The following is a 20,446-nucleotide window of genomic DNA, read 5'->3' on the forward strand; positions in this document are numbered from 1 at the left end:
CGGGCTTATAGATATTTCCAGAAACAACAATTTGCCGTCTGTCCCATTCAAATTGAAAAAAGAAGCAGACCTACCAAATATCCCGGATAACACTTGCACACATTAGGACCCATACATTCGCCGTTACCGGAACAGTTGTGCAAATCATGGCAGTGAAATTTAGAGCAGTCTTCTCCAGTCCATCCCGGATAACAGAAACATACCGCACCCACGCATTCTCCATGATGAAAACAGCCATTTGGACAATGGACAACTGAGAATAATAATAATAATAATAATAATAATAATAATAATAATAATAATAATAAATGAAATCTTTATTACAAAACCTCAATTAAAATCATATTTACAATCAACCTGCTGTTACAAAAAATCTAATTAATTCATCAAAACATTATTCATTTACAAATTCTAAAAAATAGAAGTAACTTAACCTTACATAAAAGAAGAGGAAATGGATATAATTAATAATAAAAGTTCAAAATTCTATAAAATAAAGAATTCCATTATGCAGAGATATTAAGATCATACAATCGAATTATACTAATGACGGCTAAACCAGTGTCCATAAAAAGCCCTAAGTATAAAAGCATATAGACACGTATTTCAGATATCCGCACTAGCGACATTTACTTTACAGTCTAATGATTGCTCTATCTTGCTACGAAACGGCGTTCGCGAACCTCTGACGCATGCATGTACCGATCTTAAGAGTTCAAACGAGATCTGTGTCCTGAGCCAAGTGATTACAACATGATAAGGCTCGGTGTCTTTCTGAGCTATCTTGTCTGCGAGATGCTTTAAGAACCGCTGACACTCGTTTCCCATTCCGCCATTGGTTCCAAACACTAAAGGCGTAAACGAACCCATTTCTACGTCTAACACCCGCTGTTGGTAATATATATGGTATAATAATAATAATAATAATAATAATAATAATAATAATATAATTATACAGGAGTCAAAACATTTCATGCCATTTTTCTTAGTTCGACCGTTGAGGACTGAATGACTTATTTTTAAAACATTTGAATATTTAAATGTTCTTTTACACATGCCGTGAATAAATTACATTCCATGAATTTCAGAACATTCCTGCCGCCCAAACGCAGGCGTTTAAAGAAAAGTATCTGCAAAAAATCAAAATAAAAAATGTTTCTGCCTCTCGTGTTTGTCCACTCTTAAGGCGTCAGCAGCCTCTAACATGTGGAGTACGGTGATTAGTCTACGGACCATCCTTGTGACGTCTTTACAAGCGCAGAACGGACCAGCCCATATCTCCCTTTGGATATTTCTTGTATCCGTCCAAGTTTACAGTGCAGTCTTGGAGGGCGGTCATCACTCACCAAAACTATGTCCCCAATTTGTAAGGCAGGAGTAATTTGTGTCCATTTCTTGTAACCAGCCAATTGAGCCACATATTCTTGTGACCATCGTTTCCAAAAGCTATCAGCCAACGTTTGACGATCTCTCCAAGCATCGAAGAAGAATCTTTCGCGATGAAATTCCCTTTATATCTTCTGGCTTCATAGTTACTGACTGAAAGGGTCGACCTATGATAATTTCGGCTTGTGTGAGTGGGAGTGGGTCGCTTGTGTTATCGCTCCAATGCGTCAGGGGCGACTGTTTTTTTGTGCCTCGACTACTGCAAGTGTTGTCTTCATTTCTTCCTCAGTCAATATCGCCTTTCCAAGCGTCTTTTTCAAGGGGATCTTCACTGACTTCAACAATCTCTCATAAAATCCTCCCCAGTGAGGTGCGCGAGGGCAATGAACTTCCAACGAATACCACTATCCTGGACCCTTTCCTGCGTAATATCGCTTGAGATAACTTCCCAGCACTGGCGGAGCTCTTTGTCAGCGTTTTTAAACATTTAAAATTGTCAGACCAAATCACGTCAATCTCAGCCTCGTCTCGACATCATCCTTGTAAAAGCCAATAGAAAACTCTCAGTGGCTATGCTGCGTGTGAGCTCAAGATGTACTGCACGTGTTGCACAACGCGTAAATAGACAGACATAAGCCTTCTCAGCTTCTTGGAATTCGTTCTTGATGTACAGAGGTCCCAGAAAATCAATAACGACGTGTATGAATGGTGGAATGGTGTCACTCGCTGCTCTATGAGAGGTGCCATTTTTTGTACTAGGGATATGGTCTTCAAGTACCGGCAGATGCGACACTGATTCACTACTCTCTTCACTGCTCTTATTCCTTGAATAATTCAATACCCTTGTCTTACTTATATGCGTGAGAGTTTTGATTGGTTCCCGCATGTAACTGCTTCTCATGAGCTTCCTGGATTATGAAGTTTACGAATCTGTTCTGGTGAGGAAGAATGACAGGATATTTTGTTCCCTCTAGAAGGCTTGACTTGTGAATTCGTCCGCCAACTCTGATTGACCCAGTCTCACTGTCAAGATATGGAGATAGATTGTTGAGCCCGTTTTTCTTTGGTAAGACTTCACAACCCTTAAGATGGACCAGTTCATCTCGAAAATCTCCAAGCTGTGTGCGTTTGATCCAAAGCACCTTAGCCTCTTTCAGTTCTTCAGCTGATAGCACCCCCGTGTTCCTTTCACTGGGCGAACCTTTAGCATTTTTCAGAAATCGCAAGGCATACTCACCTACTCGCAACAACTTCTGAAGAGAAGAAAACCTTTCTGATTCAATGAAGGATTTATGTTGTCAACAGAGTTCACTTTTATTACCGAAAAAACTCTATCTTCCTCTTGTATATTCTCTGTAGCCTTCAAGTCTGAAGGCTATTGGCATTCTGGCTGAGAAAGCCAGCTTGGACCATTCTGCCAGTGATTGCAAGATATAGGCAAAGTTGCAGCGATTCCTCTAGATGGTAAATCTGCCGGGTTGTCATCACTGAGGCAGTGACCTCGTTGGCACGGTTCGCTACGTACTGTTTGCACTGGCCAGGAACGCCTCGATTCCACTGAAGAGCAGCTGAGCTGTCTGTCGAGCAAATGGTTCCTTGAATTCTGTACTTAAGTACTTGCTCAACGTAACTTTATAACCGATCTACGATAAGCGCGCCACACGTGTCTTTGCCATCACCAATGACGCGTGAGCAGTATCTATTGGAGTAACGGTTCTAATATAGATAACTCCAGCATAAGCGTTCTGCGAAGCATCGCAGAAGGCATGAATTTCTTACTCCGTTGGATCTGGCAATGAAGAGAAATAGCATCGAGGAACTTCTACCTGTTCCGAAACTTTCACGTCTTGAAGCCACTTGCTCCATTTTGTCTGAACTGATACAGGTAAGACATCGTCCCAAGCTCACTGATCTTTCCATAGTTCTTGTACCAAGCAATATTTTTGACTGCACAGTAAATCGACGCAATAGTCCCAAAAGATCCTAAACCTTAGCCATGAGAATGACAAGTTCTCTTTTAGTTGCAATTTTGAGGTTATTTGCATGAAGCTTGAAATGAAGGGTGTCCGACCTTGGATTCCAGCTTACACCAAGTGCTTTCTGAAACTAGCTTTTTGTCATCTTTGAATTCAGTTCTCGTCGCCGTTGATCTTTGAATCAGGAATCTCTTTCATCATATCTTCTGAATTATTTGCCCATTTAGCTATTTGAAAGCCCCCGAGAACCATAAGCTGTGTCAAATCATGATATAGTCTAATGACTTTGTCATCCGATTTGTCTCCTGAGCAAAGGTCGTCAACGTAGAAGTCGTCTTTGACTACCTGTGCAGCTTTAGGGAATTTCTCTCTATTCTTCTCCGCGAGATATTTTGTTGTCGCTATTGCCAGATAGGGATATGGTTTTGCTCCAAAAAGTAGAGTCACCATTCGCATGATCCGCGGTGGAACCCCAGAGTCCATGTCAAGCCTAAGATAACATAAGACATCACGATCTTCTTCTTTGAGTTTCACTTGCAGGTACATTTTCCGAATGTAACGTCGTAGGACGCTAACAAGTTCTGGTAGTAATGCTGGGCCTGTTTCTGAGCAATCATTTAATGAAACCCGTTTTCAGTTTTTGCTGATACTTGTAATTGGTTGTTTCACGTTCTGGTCTAATCACGACATGATGAGGCACATAATAAATGGCACGACCGTCCATTGGAGTAATTTCATTGCATGGACATTCTTCTGAAGTGCCTTCTGTTTCGTACTTTTGTATTGCTTCCTGGTATTCCTTTTGTATTGCAGGATCTCGTTTCAATTTTCTTTCCATTTGCTCTGATCTCACTTTGGCTTGAGCATAATTGCTCCTGAGAAGATGACTCTTACTGTTCCAGGGCAACATGACTTTGTAATGTCCATCTCCCTCTTGCTCAATGTTCCTTTCAAACTGTTCCATTATTTCTCGATCTCTGAGGGAGGCCGCAGTTTCATTATTGCATTCCATTCCCGTAGTCTCCACTTCAAATAGTCTCGTGTGTCTTTTAAGCTCTTCATTTGTGATTTGCACCTTCATGGTTCTTGTTTCTTTGCGTCGTTGCACTCCATTGAGTGGACCACACAAAATCCATCCCAGAGTAGTTTAATCGCACCAGGAGGATCTTTAAGACCAAGGACTTTTGGCTTCGTTGTTGCAATTTCTAATTCAAAATCAGACATCTACAGTTTGCATTCCTCTTGGGTAACTATCTGCGGAATTGATCTTGTCAAGGTGGGGCCATGCACTTGGGGTAACTGTTACCGCGCTTACACGGGCACCAACGTCATCAACAGCAAGGGCTTTGACTTTAACCCAATTATTTCCTTCTTTGTCGGGTCAGCCAAAGAAAATTAAACCTTGTGGCTTGTAACAGGCTTTCCCACAATCTGTCTGAAGGTTGCTACCACCACTGTTTCTTTGGCTCCGTCTAATCGAAGTTCATCCTCAAGTCCTTTCCTAATCCAAGTTTTCTCAGAGCCGTCGTCAAACATGACTCTCACTGTCTTTTCCAGACCCGAAGCACTGTTGATTCTTGCCAACGCTGTTTTTATTGGCACGTCTGTGTTAAGTGTTGCTGGGTAGAAAAGCGATGCTAAAGGATTTATTTGTGAGGGACCTTCTCTTCCTGGTACTTAACCGGATTCGCGACTTGAGCTGGTAGGCCTGTGCAATAAACGATGATGAGCTCTTCCACATCCCTCCATGGAAGGCTTTGGCTTCACGCATTCATGTACATAGTGATCCGTGGAGTCAAGACAACTGAAACAGAGTCTAGCATTAAATGTATTTCCAAGCTTCTCTTGTAAGTTTAACTGCTTTCTACATCGGGGTGTCTTGTGATTATTCATTTCGCAAAACACGCAATGATTTTTTTTACTTTCGTCAATCTTTGCATCAGCCAATGAAGCCCGAAGTGCGGAGGATGAGTACTTTGGAGTTATTGCAAAATCCGAACCAACAGGCTTATGCTCTATGGGTTCCTATTCCACGTCTTTCGCTGCTTCCCATTCATCTAAGAACTCCAGATATTGTTGAAGCGAAAATTCCTTGTCGTCTTTGATCTTGAACTTGAATTCTTAAATTAATTTTTTCGGCATTTTCCTCATACGCAATGGAATTAGAAGAGGTGCGAGAAATTCAGTTTGAACACCGAGAGGGACTACCGATCTCAAATTGGATTCCAGCGAGTCTAGGAAACTCTGCACTTCTTTGTTTTCTATAGAATAAAACTTCAGTGGATCGATTATCGCGTCCACATGGTCCTGAATTATTAGACGGTTCTTGCCGAATCTTTTCTTTAGAAATTCCAAGAGCAGCGAGTAGTTAACCTCAGTTAACGTATATCCTTGTATTGATTCGGCAGCTTGACCCAAGAGACATGATTTTAAATAAGCGAGCTTTTGTACATCATGAAGCGTTTGATTATCGTCCACTGCTGCTTTGAATTGATCCCAAAAACTGACTCACTAAATCGGCGATTGACCTGTAAATTTCGGCAATGGAATTTTTGGTAACTTTATATTTGTAGAATTTATTTTGAATCCTGAAGCGCCGTCATTCAATGCTTCCAATCGGCGGTCTCTTGTTGATCACAAAACGCCTTACATCTCCCTTGCACGTCGATTATGTTTCTTTGGTACTCCATAAATCGCGTTAAATCGGTGCTGTAATCTTCTTCACTTATATACGCCTCTATGTGGTGTTGTAACGACTTTAGCTCTTAATTCATTCAGGCTTTCTAAATTCGCCACCCAGAGTTCCAGCGACTGTCTCTTCTTGCATCGAATTGCTTCATCGATTTCTGTGATTGTTTGTGCTACTCTGCGCCTCACCGGCGTTCTTTTCTTCTTTAGCTTCTGGAACACCAGAAAATTTTCAACCGTTTCTGTTTCTTCACAGTCTGACGTTATTTACCGTTATTCACCGCCCGACATTATTAACTTTCTTGTAAAAGGGCTCAAAGGACCAGAAAGACGTAGATCTCTCAGCCTGTTAGCACCTGTCCTTCTTAACGACACAAGTCGAGGCAGTACAATTGGAGTTCAAAGAGAGAATAAATGCAAAAATTCAGAGAGACATATGGAACGTTCTCTTTATAATACGAATGAAATTATACTTACTAACGTCCAATTGTTATTAGCAGATTTACGTCAGTTTCATCTATAAGAATTATTTTGGGTAGCTTTTATCTGCCCATTCCTATTCAAGAATTTTTCAACTTGAATCTAATGTTTGCCGTTTGCCGTAAATGTGATTCCAAATATCTCCAGTGTTACACGCCGGTTTCTAAAAGGTTAAGGTTTCTACCTGACCCCACCCCTTTCTGTTATCATATGCCTAGCATACCTGGACGCCTAACGCACACAAATGGGAGGGGTTGATCACATTCGGAATCTGTTATATTTCCAAAGCTGTCCACAATGGAGCAAACCTCAATTCCTCGTTGAGATACACCCTAAGATAGGAAATTGTATGTACAGTCAAACTACAATAAACATGTCTTATTTTCTATCTCGCAATGTCATAATTTACATTTAATATGAATCACATTTAAGTAACCCACATTTGTCATGTGTGTAACTGATGCGCTTCCTGCATGATGCCCATTAAGCCCCTTTCAGACAAGCAGTGCTTTAAGAATGTTTCCCTAATGGTGTAAATAGCTATCCGTTTTTCCTAACAAGTGAGACAGGTAATACTAAAACTAAAAGGGTGCAAATTCACGTGCCAACTTCCTGCAATTACACAGATTGTTTACTTCTTAAACTTTATTCTAATGTTCACTACTGTACTTTCACTGTGATAAAGCAATTTATGAACAATAGGATGGCGCAGTTATAGAACCCAGTATTCGCAGTCATACGATCCCTCCATATGGATTTTGCCAATCGTCCGCGCCAATCGCACCTAAGATCTGGAAACGACACTTTACGATACTCGTGCCTAGAGTATCGCTACTAAGATCAGGTTTGTCGTCCAAGGTTAATCCGCCTCCCCCCACATTGGTGTTTGACAGGCATTCGTGTGCTATTATCTTTACTAGTAATAGTTGACACTACAGCTGCCCCCGCGCTGTATATTGTCGGTCAATAGTATTCTTGCTCGTTATGTAGCTCTTTGAAATATACCGATTCATAATGAAGATTTTCACACATATTCCATACAACAGGTGAGATAAACACTGGAAACGCAAGGTTCCATGCACACTTTCAGTTCGAATCACACAGCTTTGATCAAAACATTCTCAGTTTCGAAAATAGTTTGTTCTAAACCATAAGAAAAGATTTAATTAGAAGTTGGATTTTTCGCTATTTCGCTTTCACTTTTTACAGTCAGTTCATTTTATTTGCCGGAAAGTAAGCCTTAGAAATTAAAAGGACGTTTGATCAATTCACGCTCGCGCATTTTAGTCTTATTTTAAACTTTATAACGGAAGGACATCTGTGAGCAGGGAATAAGTCAGCACAAAATTTGATTGTCGGCGAATTTCTGTAATCGTCCATTGTTCTGCTAGTGATAAGCTAGCCGTTGTTCGCTCGTCTTGCTTGTTTGGGGCTGAGTCTTATTTCGGTCCAAGAGAGAGAAAGAGTGTCTGGCAAGGTTTCCAATCAAAGATTTGTGAACTCGTGTCTGGAAAACTCTCCAAGTGTTTAATTATATACACAGTTATACGCACCCAGGAGCCATTTTTGACGCACCTTATAACTTCATCTGCGCTTAACGAGTGCCTTTTGGTCCTTAACTTTCAAAACAACTGCTCCACAGAATGTCACTGATAACACGTAACGCAAAAGAGTATCCAAGTATGTCACAAAATCTACCTGAGCGGTACCTTCGGGATTTTCTGTCCTTACGTAATCCTAACCATTTCGTACTTGCGGGCGCAAACAATAGAAACGTCATCATTACCTACCGACTCCTCGCGTCCCCTGTTCAAGCAAATCGAGATTTTTCCTATATTGACTGTATGACCGTATATTTCAACTGTAAGTACTTTCCTTAATATACGCGCGAGTTACTAGAGTGCCTCCTCGGGATTTCGCCTTCTGGGCGAAATCCCTGCGCGGGCAATAATGGGTTTGTTAACGTGAGTAGCATTAATTTTATATTGAAATGGACAGTCGTCCCTTGAAGTAGGCATGCTTGGGATTAGAGCTGACAGTGAGTTTCACCTACATCGGAGATGCTGTTTTGACTATCACTGACTTTCTATTATCAACCTTTCATTTGTTTTTCTTGTTCTTAATATGTTCAATCTTTTTGTAGGTTTGTTTACAGCCACATTGGAGGGCAATAGAAAGTGCATTAAGAAATCCAATGGATAGAAAGCCCGAACGTATCTACATTTTAGCATTTAGATTACCAATAGCTGGTGAAGTTAGTTAGTTGAAGGTGGAGTAGAAGATCGAGTAAAAGAGTTCTGTTTCCTCTCGCTATTGAGTTTTCTGTGACACACGTCCTCTTTTTATCACTTGGTGGAGAACTGGGCCATCAATGCCAGTACCTCCAGTTATATAAAAGGAGAAAATGATGTCGAAGATTTCTTACACCATAGGATAAACAATATCTTTTATTACAAATTCCTGCATGTTTAACATTTTATAACGTCACACGCAGGTGGATTTTTCAAGTGAAGGTGACTAATGGGGGCGTGATGGGATGGTACGGGCTTTATAGGATGCCAGAATTCAATCAAATGTAAAAGAAAAAAGGAAAAACGGCGATGGGTGCTTCCATGATACAGGTTTTCCGTGTCAGGGAAAATTTACGCGTGCTAAGAGAGCTCTACTCAATTCCTACCTAACGGTATTTATTTATTTTTCCCCTAGGTATCAGTATAGTTGATTTTAAAAGCGACTAATTGGATTGGTTAATAATGAATCTTTGATCGAGGTAGTGAGAAATGAAATGAATCTAATAAAGAGGGACCTTTCTATGCCTTTTTCGTTATTCCCCTGAAACTCCGCATTTTTCTGCAAGAAAATTTGCCTAGAGCGATTGACATGTCAAGAGCCCTGTCAGTTCAAGCTGTAAAAGTGTTTTATTTTCTTTTCCTGGGTTCGACGGTAACATGGTGGTAACAAAAAAGGAATAACGGACTGTCTTATCTATCAGATCGGAGGTTAAGGTCAAGGTTGAAAATACGTGACAAACAAAAACATTAAAGGATATTGAAACCCCTACCGTTGCTTGCGCTTTGGGATGAAAGATGTATCTCCTACCTTCCTTAAAATCTTTCTCTTCATAGTCCACAAGGATGGGAGAACCGTTGGTCTCACTAGTGATTCTTTCCTCCTCAATTCCTTGACTAGTTTTACGTCCTCATCAGTATACATAGATATAATACTTCCACCTGATCTCTGTAAAGGTTGTGTGACATTTAGTAATTAAGTTATCATCAAAAGCATGGTATATAATCATGGGCAAGATAGATGGTTCGTCATAAGAAGGTGGAATATGAAAGTCCGAATAGGACGTTGTTGCGATGACCGATATTTAATTAGGCGACCTCTACTACGGCGGTCGTGGATGCGGAGTCCTCAGGAGAGTACGCCACCTTAGGCCGTTAAATGTCAACTTTAAGCAAGTGGCGTCCAAACAGAGAATGCTTCGGTTCTCGCTCAATCGCTTCCGCTGTTAGTAGGTGGTAATGAAATCCCTTAGTGAACAAGAGATGTTGCTGTGTTGCTGTGTGATTCGTACAAGACTCAAATTCTGCGTTTGCCGTACGACCTGTACTGAGCATTTGACCTAGGTCAAGTTAAAAATAAAATAAAATAAATAAATAAATACGCAGGGAAGTCGTTATTTGGCAAAGCAGAAACGTCGAACAATTCCTTGATAAAAAGAAAGACAATTTATGATAGGTTATAATCCCAGTCATTGAAAAAAATTGGACAAGAAATATTCCACCTACCTATAACATATCTATGGCTCTTAGGCTCACACAATTTACAATGAAGATAAAATGTATGTACTCATAGTAGTATGTCCAGAATACTAGTTTAGTTAAACATCGGAGACGTCGTTGTAAAGAAATTTGAAATAATTTATATTGATTTGTGTCATGTATAAGAAGGTCTGAATGGAATTTGCTGTTTAACGTCATTCGCCTATTTCCCAGTGTTAAGCTTCAAATTATTCTTGAGAAGCCACTTTCAGATAACAGAGAGAGTTTTAAAGTGCACTTTGGTATCGTTGGCTAACCGTAAAGACAAATTTACCCGTTTATCCACTGTTGACTTAGACGAATTGATTCACTTACCTCACAGTGCGCTTTAGCTTCTTGGAAACTGAACGAACCTCCACTGTACAAGAAGCACAGCTCATCGTCTTTAATCCACCCAGGCGGGCATGACGCTGAAATTCAAGGGAAAGCGTTTTTTAAAGAGCTGCATTTAGGGCAGAGAGAGTGGCAGCGAGCTAAGCGGTCTAACTTACGATCCGGCCTTCCCGGGTTCAACTGCCGTTGTACTCGGCTATGTTAGTAAATACCTAATAGTGACTAACAGGTTGGCTCCTGCCAAGTGGGGCCCGATTAGTAACCATCAATATCTTAGCCTTATGTTTCATTTGAATTGGTCTTTTGCTTGACTATATGTTTAGAGTGCTTGTAAATGGGCTATGGCAGCTAACGCACTTTTACTATAAAACAATTAAAGAATTAAATGATTTGTTTTATTTGTGCTTCTTCTTTTTTTTCTGGAAATCATTTCTGCCTGTAACAGCAACAATTATAGTGCATGTAATTGGACGTTTGCAAACTTGCCGCAAATGAGAAATGGCTTTTAGCATTAATTCTGTCACTGATTTTTAAAGAGCTGCTTAAGACAACTTACCGGAAGTTACGACCTGAGGCTGCTTTCGAACAAATGGCTCATATATGACTGTCAACGACAGCCTATAGTCTTTACTCTTATCCAAAATGAGGGGTACAATGAGTTTAAGAATGCCAGCTCCCCACCAGTTGGATGTCGCATTCACCACAGTCGGTCTTCCTTTTAGTGATGTAATTATCTGATAGCGGTTTCTGGGATTCTCTAAGATGTTGTTATGCATCCTCGCTGCTGCGTTGCAAAGAACAGTCACGCCAAAATTTACTCCTAAGCCGACATTCCTGTACAAGGTGTTGTTTGAGAAAGTAAGACCAGTAACATCTGTAGCAGAGTGGTCGTATTCCAATACATACTTCCCGCTGTTATTGTAAAAGAAATTTCCTTCGACATGTGCTATCACATTTGAGATCTTGAAAACGCTGTGCTCGATCGTGCCCTGGTCGGTTGCCACGTTCACAGAAAAGTAGTTGTTTGTAACTTTAACGTTCAAAAATGGTCCAGACATTCCCTCCAAGAACAGAGATCTGCCTCTGTTTAACTCAACTGTGTTGGCATGAAATTGACTCTTTGGAAGAAGGGGTACAAGTACGTCATTTGCCAATCTAGAATGGACAGTTCCATTTTTGTTCCCAGCAAAGTAATTGTTAAATATTTGAAACACTTGATTTGCAGCATTCAAATAAACTGCTCCTGGAGAACTCCCGTCAAGGAAGGATTTCAGACCATTGTTTGTAATTCTTGAACGTTCTAGTCTGAATATGTGGCTTTCGGTTTGAGTAGCATTATAAACGATTCCGCGATCCAAACTTCCACTGATAGTGCTTTCGGTAATTGTGTGTATGGTAGAGTTTGCTTTAAGGAAAAATTAAACGATACTCAATCTTTCTAATTAAAGCTAGTGTTATTTTGCAAACCAAGTGAAGGTAATTCTTTGGCCTGATTGTTGTGTTGTGTTGAACTTCCTTTCAAGTTTCACTGTTGAAACAGGCGTCAAAAAATTTTTGATGCTCCACTAAGTATGCGTCAAAATAGTTTTGGCTCTCCTCAAATCGAACGCCATAAAATCTTAGCCCTCCTGCCAAATTTACTGGCCCTCCCCCTCCTACAATAATTAATGACCACTCCCTTAAATACCTTGACGTCTTACATATTGAAGTGCCATATATCGTAATCGATTAGCAACCGTTTCAGACTAAACTTTGCCAAAATGCATTTAAGGAAAACTAGAAACACTTACATTTATATTTATTTTAGTTTAGAATAGCGTGTAAGAAAATTAAAATAAAAACAAAAAACAAAGGAACCTACAAGGGTTGCAACGCCTGAACGTGATGTCGTCTATGGCCACGTAGTGACCCCAATATTCAAAGAACCCCAGAAAAACCACGGAATAGTTGGGCAATGTTGTTGGAAGTTCCAGCACTCTTTTTTTCCAATTGGACGTTGAGGCTTCTGCGTTCCATAATGTACTTAATTTTTTTCCAATGTTATCCTCAGTAAAAACTGTGAGCGATGCATGGCCAATGTGACCCAGTATATAGTGAAAAGTTAAGTAGCAATAGCCATGATCTTGCAACACCGGAGGGCTTTTAAGGGCGCCATATCCTCTACGGTAACGGTAAAAGCCAAGCGACATAAAGTTAGCTAAAAAAAGGCAGATCAGGGAACAGAAAAAAAATATTAGAGCACAGAGAATTGAGCTCTAGTTTAAATAATAGTCTTATATTTATCTGTGGACGAAATGTCGAAACAGGCTTTCTAAACTCCAAAAGCAATACTATGCATACGACCGAGAATAGTGTAAGGGAAAAATTATTATTCAACACCGACATTCCCTAGCACACAAAGAAAGCAATTAGACATTTAAAGAATACGACTAAACGGTTAAGTTTTAATGAAATCTTTCGGATGCATCAACTTACTGCTAGAAATTTAATTTTGAACATGATGCTTGGTCAATCGGGAATTCAAAAAAGAACATTAAAATGCTGAAATGTTAGTTTAACGCTTACTGGACATGACGCAGTAGAAGCTCAGAAAGCCACATTATCGGTACAGCAAGTGAATACCTTCAGTCTTTCACGAAAACCGACATTAAACAAGTAGGGTTAGAATTTCGTTTTTAAGGATTTTTTCTCTTTTGGGAGTGTCACATGATATTCACTTCGATCCGCGCTAGCTAATCGGAGCAAACAAAAAACACTACTCACTAGCTGGTATGTACTTATGACGTGCGCGCCAACTTATCTTATTATTAATTCCTGGAGCCAACGCTGATGCATTAACCATCATACAATAATAATGTATTTCGAAGTCTGAAACTAGGTATACATTTAACCACTTGGGTTTCAAATGACCATGTACAGCTCTCTGAATTATTTTAAAGACATGCAAGTGCCCAGACTTCAACATAAACGTCTTGAAGTGCTAGAGAACATCAGATAGGAAGAGAATCTAGTGCTGGAGAATGTCGAGAGAGTGTACTTAAAAAGGCTCTCTGTCATTTGGACGAGCCCCCCATCATACTATAATGAGACAATAGCGACCAATCCGTATGCGCTACCGGCATTAAAGTACTCTATGTAGACGCAAATATTGCCAATAGCTGAGCTACAAAGAATTGATCGCGAGAAACGGAAGATCATGGTGGAGAATGGAGCAAAGCACCCACAAGGATCCACTGAGTTACTCTACCTCCACAGGAGTTCAGCGGGGAGAGGGCTTAAGTCAGTAGAAGCAGAGTATAAGATAAAAAAGATAAAGGTACAAATGCAGCTGTGAATATCTACGGCAACACAGATCTGAAACTAGTTCGAGAGTTTTAAGAGAAAACTGCCCAGGCTGGACGCCGCTCTGTGGTCAAAGATGCCGAAAAGTTTGCAGAGGAGCTGGGAATGGATCTAAAATTACAGCATCCAGATCCAACCGGTCACACTGCGGAAGGCAAGAGGATAGACACACCAAGGATTGGAGACTGGATCAAGAAAGAGGTGCAAAGCAATCGTTATAGAGATCGAAAGTGAGAAACTGCAGGGTTAACTAATAACTGGGCGGTGGTAAGATAACGAGTCGAGCTGGACGATCAGTGCTTTTCATGGATGTCAGAGTGTATGGGTGATGATGTATAATCCATTATTGGAAATACCCCAGCTTGTCATGAATGAGTTAAACTCTTGACTGGTAAATTGAGGACCTTGATCTGACACAATTACTCTTGGTATGCCGTACCGCGCAAAATGTTTCTTGAGAAGAGTTAATGTTCCAGGTGCTCGTTTTGCTTGTCAGTAGATCAATCTCTATGAAATTAAAGTAATAGTCCTCCACAATTAAGAAGTGCTTTCCTGCAATCTCAAGGAAATGCAAAAAAATTCTTTTGCCAAGGTCCATCGCCTTCGTTGTGATGTTTCAATGGTTCTTGAGTGTTTCGTGGCTTCATTTCTCGGCAGGTTTCACATGGATGGGCTAACTGTTTAATATCATGGGCCATATATGCCAGGCCAGAAAAAAACTGCCTCAAGCTCGAAGCCTAGATATGCACTATGGAGTCTTTTCTTGATTGATGCTCTCAGTTGAAATGGAATTACTATTGCATCTCCCTTCGCTAAAATGTCATCTACTATACTGAATAAATTACCAAATAAAAGGGTTTTTATTTCACCGTTCTTCTTAAAGTGCTTACTGTATTCGCCGTAAGTTTCGGATTTCTCAGTTTCTTGCAAAAAAGCTTTAGATAGGAATACTCTTTCAGATAGGAGATAGTCTGTCGGCACTCTTCCTCTACTTGTGCGTCAACTTTCACAAATGTGTTAGCGTAGCAGTTTAAGGTTAAATTTGACCAGCATTTTGTGCAGCGAGTTCTACGGTCAAGATCGATTGCCTTCAAATTTGCAGATATAAGACTAGAGAGCTTTGAGGCTTATTTGCTGAATTTAGGGAAAAATCAGTCGTGGGATTTCGAAGATATTTACATTTTTCGTAAAAATGAGGTTTTGAATATAACTTTTAAAAATTTTTAAAAACTAAACTAGTGAGCAGCACTCTGCGAACTGTTGCTGTAAAACTTGTTTATTCTCCTACGCGTTTCGTCTAACTAACGTAGACTTCTTCAGGGAGTTTTACAATCAAATACTAAACGCCTGTATTTAAGCCATAATATGACTAAAAATAATGATGGTCGCAAACATTGAAGGCTTGGCCGGATTTACGAAAAGGAACAGGCGCAGCTGTGAAATTTTTTACGCAAGGCGTAAGAATACTTTGGGGCCACGGTTTTAGCTAAAACCGTGGCCCCAAAAAACTTACTTACAAAGATTAGCTAATGCTACAGTAGCTTTGTAACATACGGTACAGTCTATTTCTGGCATAATCCTGTTGATTACATTCCTAAAACCGTGGCCCCAAAGTATTCTTACGCCTTGCGTAAAAAATTTCACAGCTGCGCCTGTTCCTTTTCGTAAATCCGGCCAAACCTTCAATGTTTGCGACCATCATTATTTTTAGTCATATTATGGCTTAAATACAGGCGTTTAGTATTTGATTGTAAAACTCCCTGAAGAAGTCTACGTTAGTTAGACGAAACGCGTAGGAGAATAAACAAGTTTTACAGCAACAGTTCGCAGAGTGCTGCTCACTAGTTTAGTTTTTAAAAATTGTCAAGTCAATACTAGTAGAAGCCACATGGCGAACGCAACTGGAAATATTTGCTCAGGAGCAAAACGCCCTCGACCTTCAGATTCGTCGGATCCAGAGCCAAATGCAGTGTATAGCTCTCCCAGCAGCCTAGACTCCACTATCGAAACTGTCCTTGGAAAGGCAGTTCGCATGCGAGTTGATGCCGATAAAGCCCACTCCAGTCTCATTGGCAGTATTAAACTTCTGGAGGAACACGCAGCTCAAGGCACTTCTCCATCTGGCCTCAGGATAAAAAAGTCCAAGCAAAAGGTCAAAACGTGGATGCACTTCAAGCCAAATTTGACGGCATTATCCGCGAGGCAGAAGTACAATTGCTGGAGGCTACAATTGATCATCTCCGCTCTGAGGTTAAGGATCATCAGGAGGTAATCCGTGCTACTACTGCCAATATAGATGGCACTATTGCGCGCTGGAAGGAACAGTTCCTTAAGAACGATATCTCGAACGCAAAAGCGACCAGTCTCGTAGAGGCCGCCGTAGCATTTGTGGAGAAGTTATCCAAAGATACTGCGGTCTCGCGGGCTTCCAAAGCCCTCCAAGCGGAGATAAGCCGAACGGCAAAAAACAGAAGTCAGGCAATGATGGACGATAGCGAGGTTTTCGTTGCCTCGGAAGAGTCTATTAGAGATATTATTCGAAACGAGCTCCGCGGTCTTACTTCAGGCACTACAAGCCCTAACGAGGAAAACCGGCAGCGGAAAGTTTCCATATCCGAAAGAAGGAATAATGGTAAGTCGAAAGGCAAGTCACGTCGAAGTAGATCCACAAGTCGCGGTCAAGCCCAGCAACGCCAAAGGTCAACCTCTGCCAAACGGTCTAACCGACCTCAAAAGTAGTCAAAAAACTCCCGAGGAAAAGGTTCAGGCCACGTAAAAAAGACAGGCGCTCGGCGCACGAGAAATGGTTATTCAAGATGGCTAAACGACCCCTATACGACTTGCTTCCACGGAATTCGGAAATTCATAATTTTACCTCTCTCAAGCTTACTGAGCGGCAAGCTAGAGTTCTGGGCATGGGTCTAAAGTTTAGACCCTCGCTTCTACCCCCTAGCGAAGCTCAGTTTGACTTAAAAATCCAAGACTTCTGTCGAAGAGTTCGCCTTCAGGATAAATTTGCCAACTGCCCGCCAGACAAGGACTTCAATCCCAGATTGTACGTTCCAACAAGCTGGAATCCGCCGCGGGAAAATCCCGATCTTGAAGACAAACTCTTCGCGTTACGCAAAGAGCTGCTTAAAAACATTGTGGCTGGCAAACCGCATTGGAAGAACAACCTCACAAAGCACGAGCGAGAGGAACTTAGCGAGCTGAAATCCAACCCTAATATTAAAATTTTGCCTACCGACAAAAATCTCGGGCCGGCTCTTGTTTCCACGGATTGGGTTCAAGCTGAGACACTAAGACATTTGCATGACGAGTTGTCATATCATAAAGTCACGCAACAGGACTGGTATGCTAATCGTCTTAATGTAATTAATTCTCGCGAAAAGCTTATGACAATTTACAGCAGATTTATTTCCTCTAGCGTAGCTCGATTTTTGCGTAGCTTTGATCATTTTGTTAGTCCGGCTAAGTTTTATGTTATCCCTAAAATACACAAAAACCCTATGGTGGGGAGACCTATTGCCGCTTCCCATTCGTTTATCACTAGGCCTATTAGTACTTTTGTTGATGAGCTTATTAAGCCTAAAGTACACATGCCTACGGTACTTAGGGACTCAGGTGAGCTGATTCAACTGCTGGAAAATACGGTCTTGCCCGATGGAGATTGTTTCCTTGTCACTGCGAATGTCGCATCGTTTTATCCGAACGTTGACACTAAGAAGGCGCTTATAGCCCTTGACCTGCTCCTTCGTGAAGCAGGGGCTCCGGAGACCCCACTTTTGATTCAGCTCGCCCGGCTTGTTTTTGAAAACAATTATTTATCTTCGGAATTTTGTCCGGATATTTTTCATCAAAAGTTTGGGATTGCTATGGGCACTCCTTTTTCTGTCACAGTGGCAAACGCGTTTATGTATCATCACGAAAAGGATATTGTAGATCATTATTCCCAATATCTTATCCTATACAAGCGTTTCATTGATGACATTTTTGCTATTTGGTGCGGGCCTAAGGACACCCTGCTAGAATTTTTGGGCGCTCTCAACAGCAAAGATCAACGTATTCAGCTTACTCATTGTATTAGCGAGCTTAGCATTTCTTTTCTTGATCTATTTCTCTATAGAGATGGGTCTTCAAGCGTGCTACAGTTTTCCACTTTTCAGAAGCCCCTTAACAAATACCTATATATACCCTTCGAGTCGTTTCATCCTTCTAGCAATAAGAAAGCCTTTATTAAAGGGGAATTAATGAGGTATGCTAGAAACAGTTCTTCCTTTCAATCTTTTTCGGAGACTAGGGATAGATTCTGGAAGCGGCTACGGTTGAAGGGGTATCCGTTTGCATTTTTGCTACCACTATTTCGCGAAATACGATACAGCGACAGAAAGAAGTGGCTTTTGCAGAAAGCTAAGAATAGGTCTCAGAGGGCTACTGTATTCAAGACTACTTTTAATTGCAGTCACGCAAGTATTAGGAATGTAATCAACAGGATTATGCCAGAAATAGACTGTACCGTATGTTACAAAGCTACTGTAACATTAGCTAATCTTTGTAAGTAAGTTTTTTGGGGCCACGGTTTTAGCTAAAACCGTGGCCCCAAAGTATTCTTACGCCTTGCGTAAAAAATTTCACAGCTGCGCCTGTTCCTTTTCGTAAATCCGGCCAAACCTTCAATGTTTGCGACCATCATTATTTTTAGTCATATTATGGCTTAAATACAGGCGTTTAGTATTTGATTGTAAAACTCCCTGAAGAAGTCTACGTTAGTTAGACGAAACGCGTAGGAGAATAAACAAGTTTTACAGCAACAGTTCGCAGAGTGCTGCTCACTAGTTTAGTTTTTAAAAATTTTAAAAATTTTAAAAATTTTTAAAAACTGACATCTCAAAGGTTTTTATACCTACGAGAAAATAAATAACATTTTCTTAAAGTTCCATCGGTTAAATCATTCATCCTGAAAAACGCATATAAATAGGTTCGGGCCACTTTAACAGCAGTATTTTAAAATCGATGCGTGCACCAATAGGAAGCCAGTACAAGTCTTTCATGACAGGAGTTATATGGTCAGATCTTCTTACTCCCGAAACCAAGCGTGTGGCACAGTTCTGAACACGTTGCAGCTTGTCTATTTCTCGCTTGGGTAAGCCACAGTATAAACTGTTACAATAATCTAAGCGTGACGTAACAAAAGCACTGAGCGTCATCTCAAGGTGATCCTTGCTCAGATACGTCCTCAATCTGCCAATGAATCGAATCACTAGCATTGCCTTTTTGCATGTTTCATTAATATGATGACTTGAGCTCTCTATCTAGGTTGACACCAAGATTACAAACTCGGTCTGATGGTTCTACTCTAGCGTTGCCAATAAAAAAATCGCTGAGAAATGGGTTCTTAACGAAACGAGAACTAAACTGAATGACCACTGTTTTACTAGGATTACACAGTAACTTATTGATGGTCTTCACTAATACACTTTTGAAGGGTGCTGAGGGCAGGACGTTGATCAAGAGGGTCAATAGTTATGTGGAGTTGAGAGTCATCTGCCTAGAACATACAATCTAGGTTATGAGCAGAGATTATATAGAAAAATTCATTACCTGACGAGGGAATTCCGCGTTAAATTGCACGCGAAAACCGATATCGAGATGAGTGCGATACCGCATAATTGAATAAAAATAAGAAAAAAAGAAAACAGTAATAATATTGTTGTTTTTATCCTGAGCGCGCGCTCCAGAAAGCCATTTCAAAGTTAACTGTCAGAACGGTCATTGCGTTAGCGAATGGTAAGCAAAGTCAGTCGTACACGTTTGAATCTTTGACAACTTTATTTGTACTTTGTACCTTTCTGGACCGTGTTCACAGGAGTTTCTTGCTTATAGTTGTCGCGAGGAAAAGAGGTTTTTTATGCCTCTCCAAGAATTTTTACTTCAGTTCAAAACAAGGAAGAACCTGCGGCTCTCTTGAAAAACGCTTTTGTTTGTTTTTGGCTCCTCAAAGATGACAATGGTTTCGAAACATTTTAAAATGACATTGTAGAGAAACCTTTTTTGCGGTTGTTGTGTTACAATTTGACGACAGTTGTTACGTAGAAGTAGATGCGAAACAATATCACTTAGCCTCATTTTCAACTTGCAATTCTACGCTAAATACCTCGCTTCGTTTAAAAATCAAGAATGCGAGATTTCATTCAATTATGCGATTCTGTCTTGAATAGGTTCTGTATAAAGGGAAAACAAGAAAGGATCGAGTATCGAACCTTTCGGAATACCAAATGCTAATCTCCGACTGCTAGATTTGTATTACCAAAAGGACGCCCTTCTTGGAGTAGCACAGCACCAATTCTATGTTTGTTACTGCCTGCTTGAATCACTACCTCTTTCGAGGAGTCAAAGTAGGCCAAGCACGGAGAC

The 20,446-nt window shown here is 40.6% G+C and overlaps 2 protein-coding genes across 2 annotated transcripts in view; one reads left to right on the plus strand and one right to left on the minus strand.

The window, feature by feature from the left end:
- The window catches only part of LOC140922315 (uncharacterized), a 61,320-nt gene extending 48,676 nt beyond the window's left edge, over positions 1 to 12,644 (minus strand). Inside the window, exons 1-6 of the mRNA XM_073372309.1 lie at positions 12,552 to 12,644; positions 11,247 to 12,095; positions 10,673 to 10,767; positions 9,630 to 9,767; positions 6,754 to 6,862; positions 75 to 253 (exon numbers count right to left, since the gene is read on the minus strand). Coding sequence (XP_073228410.1) covers positions 75 to 253; positions 6,754 to 6,862; positions 9,630 to 9,767; positions 10,673 to 10,767; positions 11,247 to 11,748 — 1,023 coding nt within the window. The 5' untranslated portion in view covers positions 11,749 to 12,095; positions 12,552 to 12,644. The remainder of the gene's footprint in view (positions 1 to 74; positions 254 to 6,753; positions 6,863 to 9,629; positions 9,768 to 10,672; positions 10,768 to 11,246; positions 12,096 to 12,551) is intronic.
- Positions 12,645 to 16,848: 4,204 nt separating this feature from the next.
- On the plus strand, positions 16,849 to 19,144 carry LOC140922316 (uncharacterized). Its single transcript, XM_073372310.1, has 2 exons — positions 16,849 to 18,094; positions 19,062 to 19,144. The coding sequence occupies exons 1-2, from the start codon at positions 16,849 to 16,851 to the stop codon at positions 19,142 to 19,144; spliced, it is 1,329 nt and encodes a 442-aa protein (XP_073228411.1).
- The last annotated feature ends 1,302 nt before the right edge of the window (positions 19,145 to 20,446 follow it).

The sequence above is a fragment of the Porites lutea genome, chromosome 13, assembly GCF_958299795.1.
Source record: "Porites lutea chromosome 13, jaPorLute2.1, whole genome shotgun sequence".
Taxonomy (NCBI): domain Eukaryota; kingdom Metazoa; phylum Cnidaria; class Anthozoa; order Scleractinia; family Poritidae; genus Porites; species Porites lutea.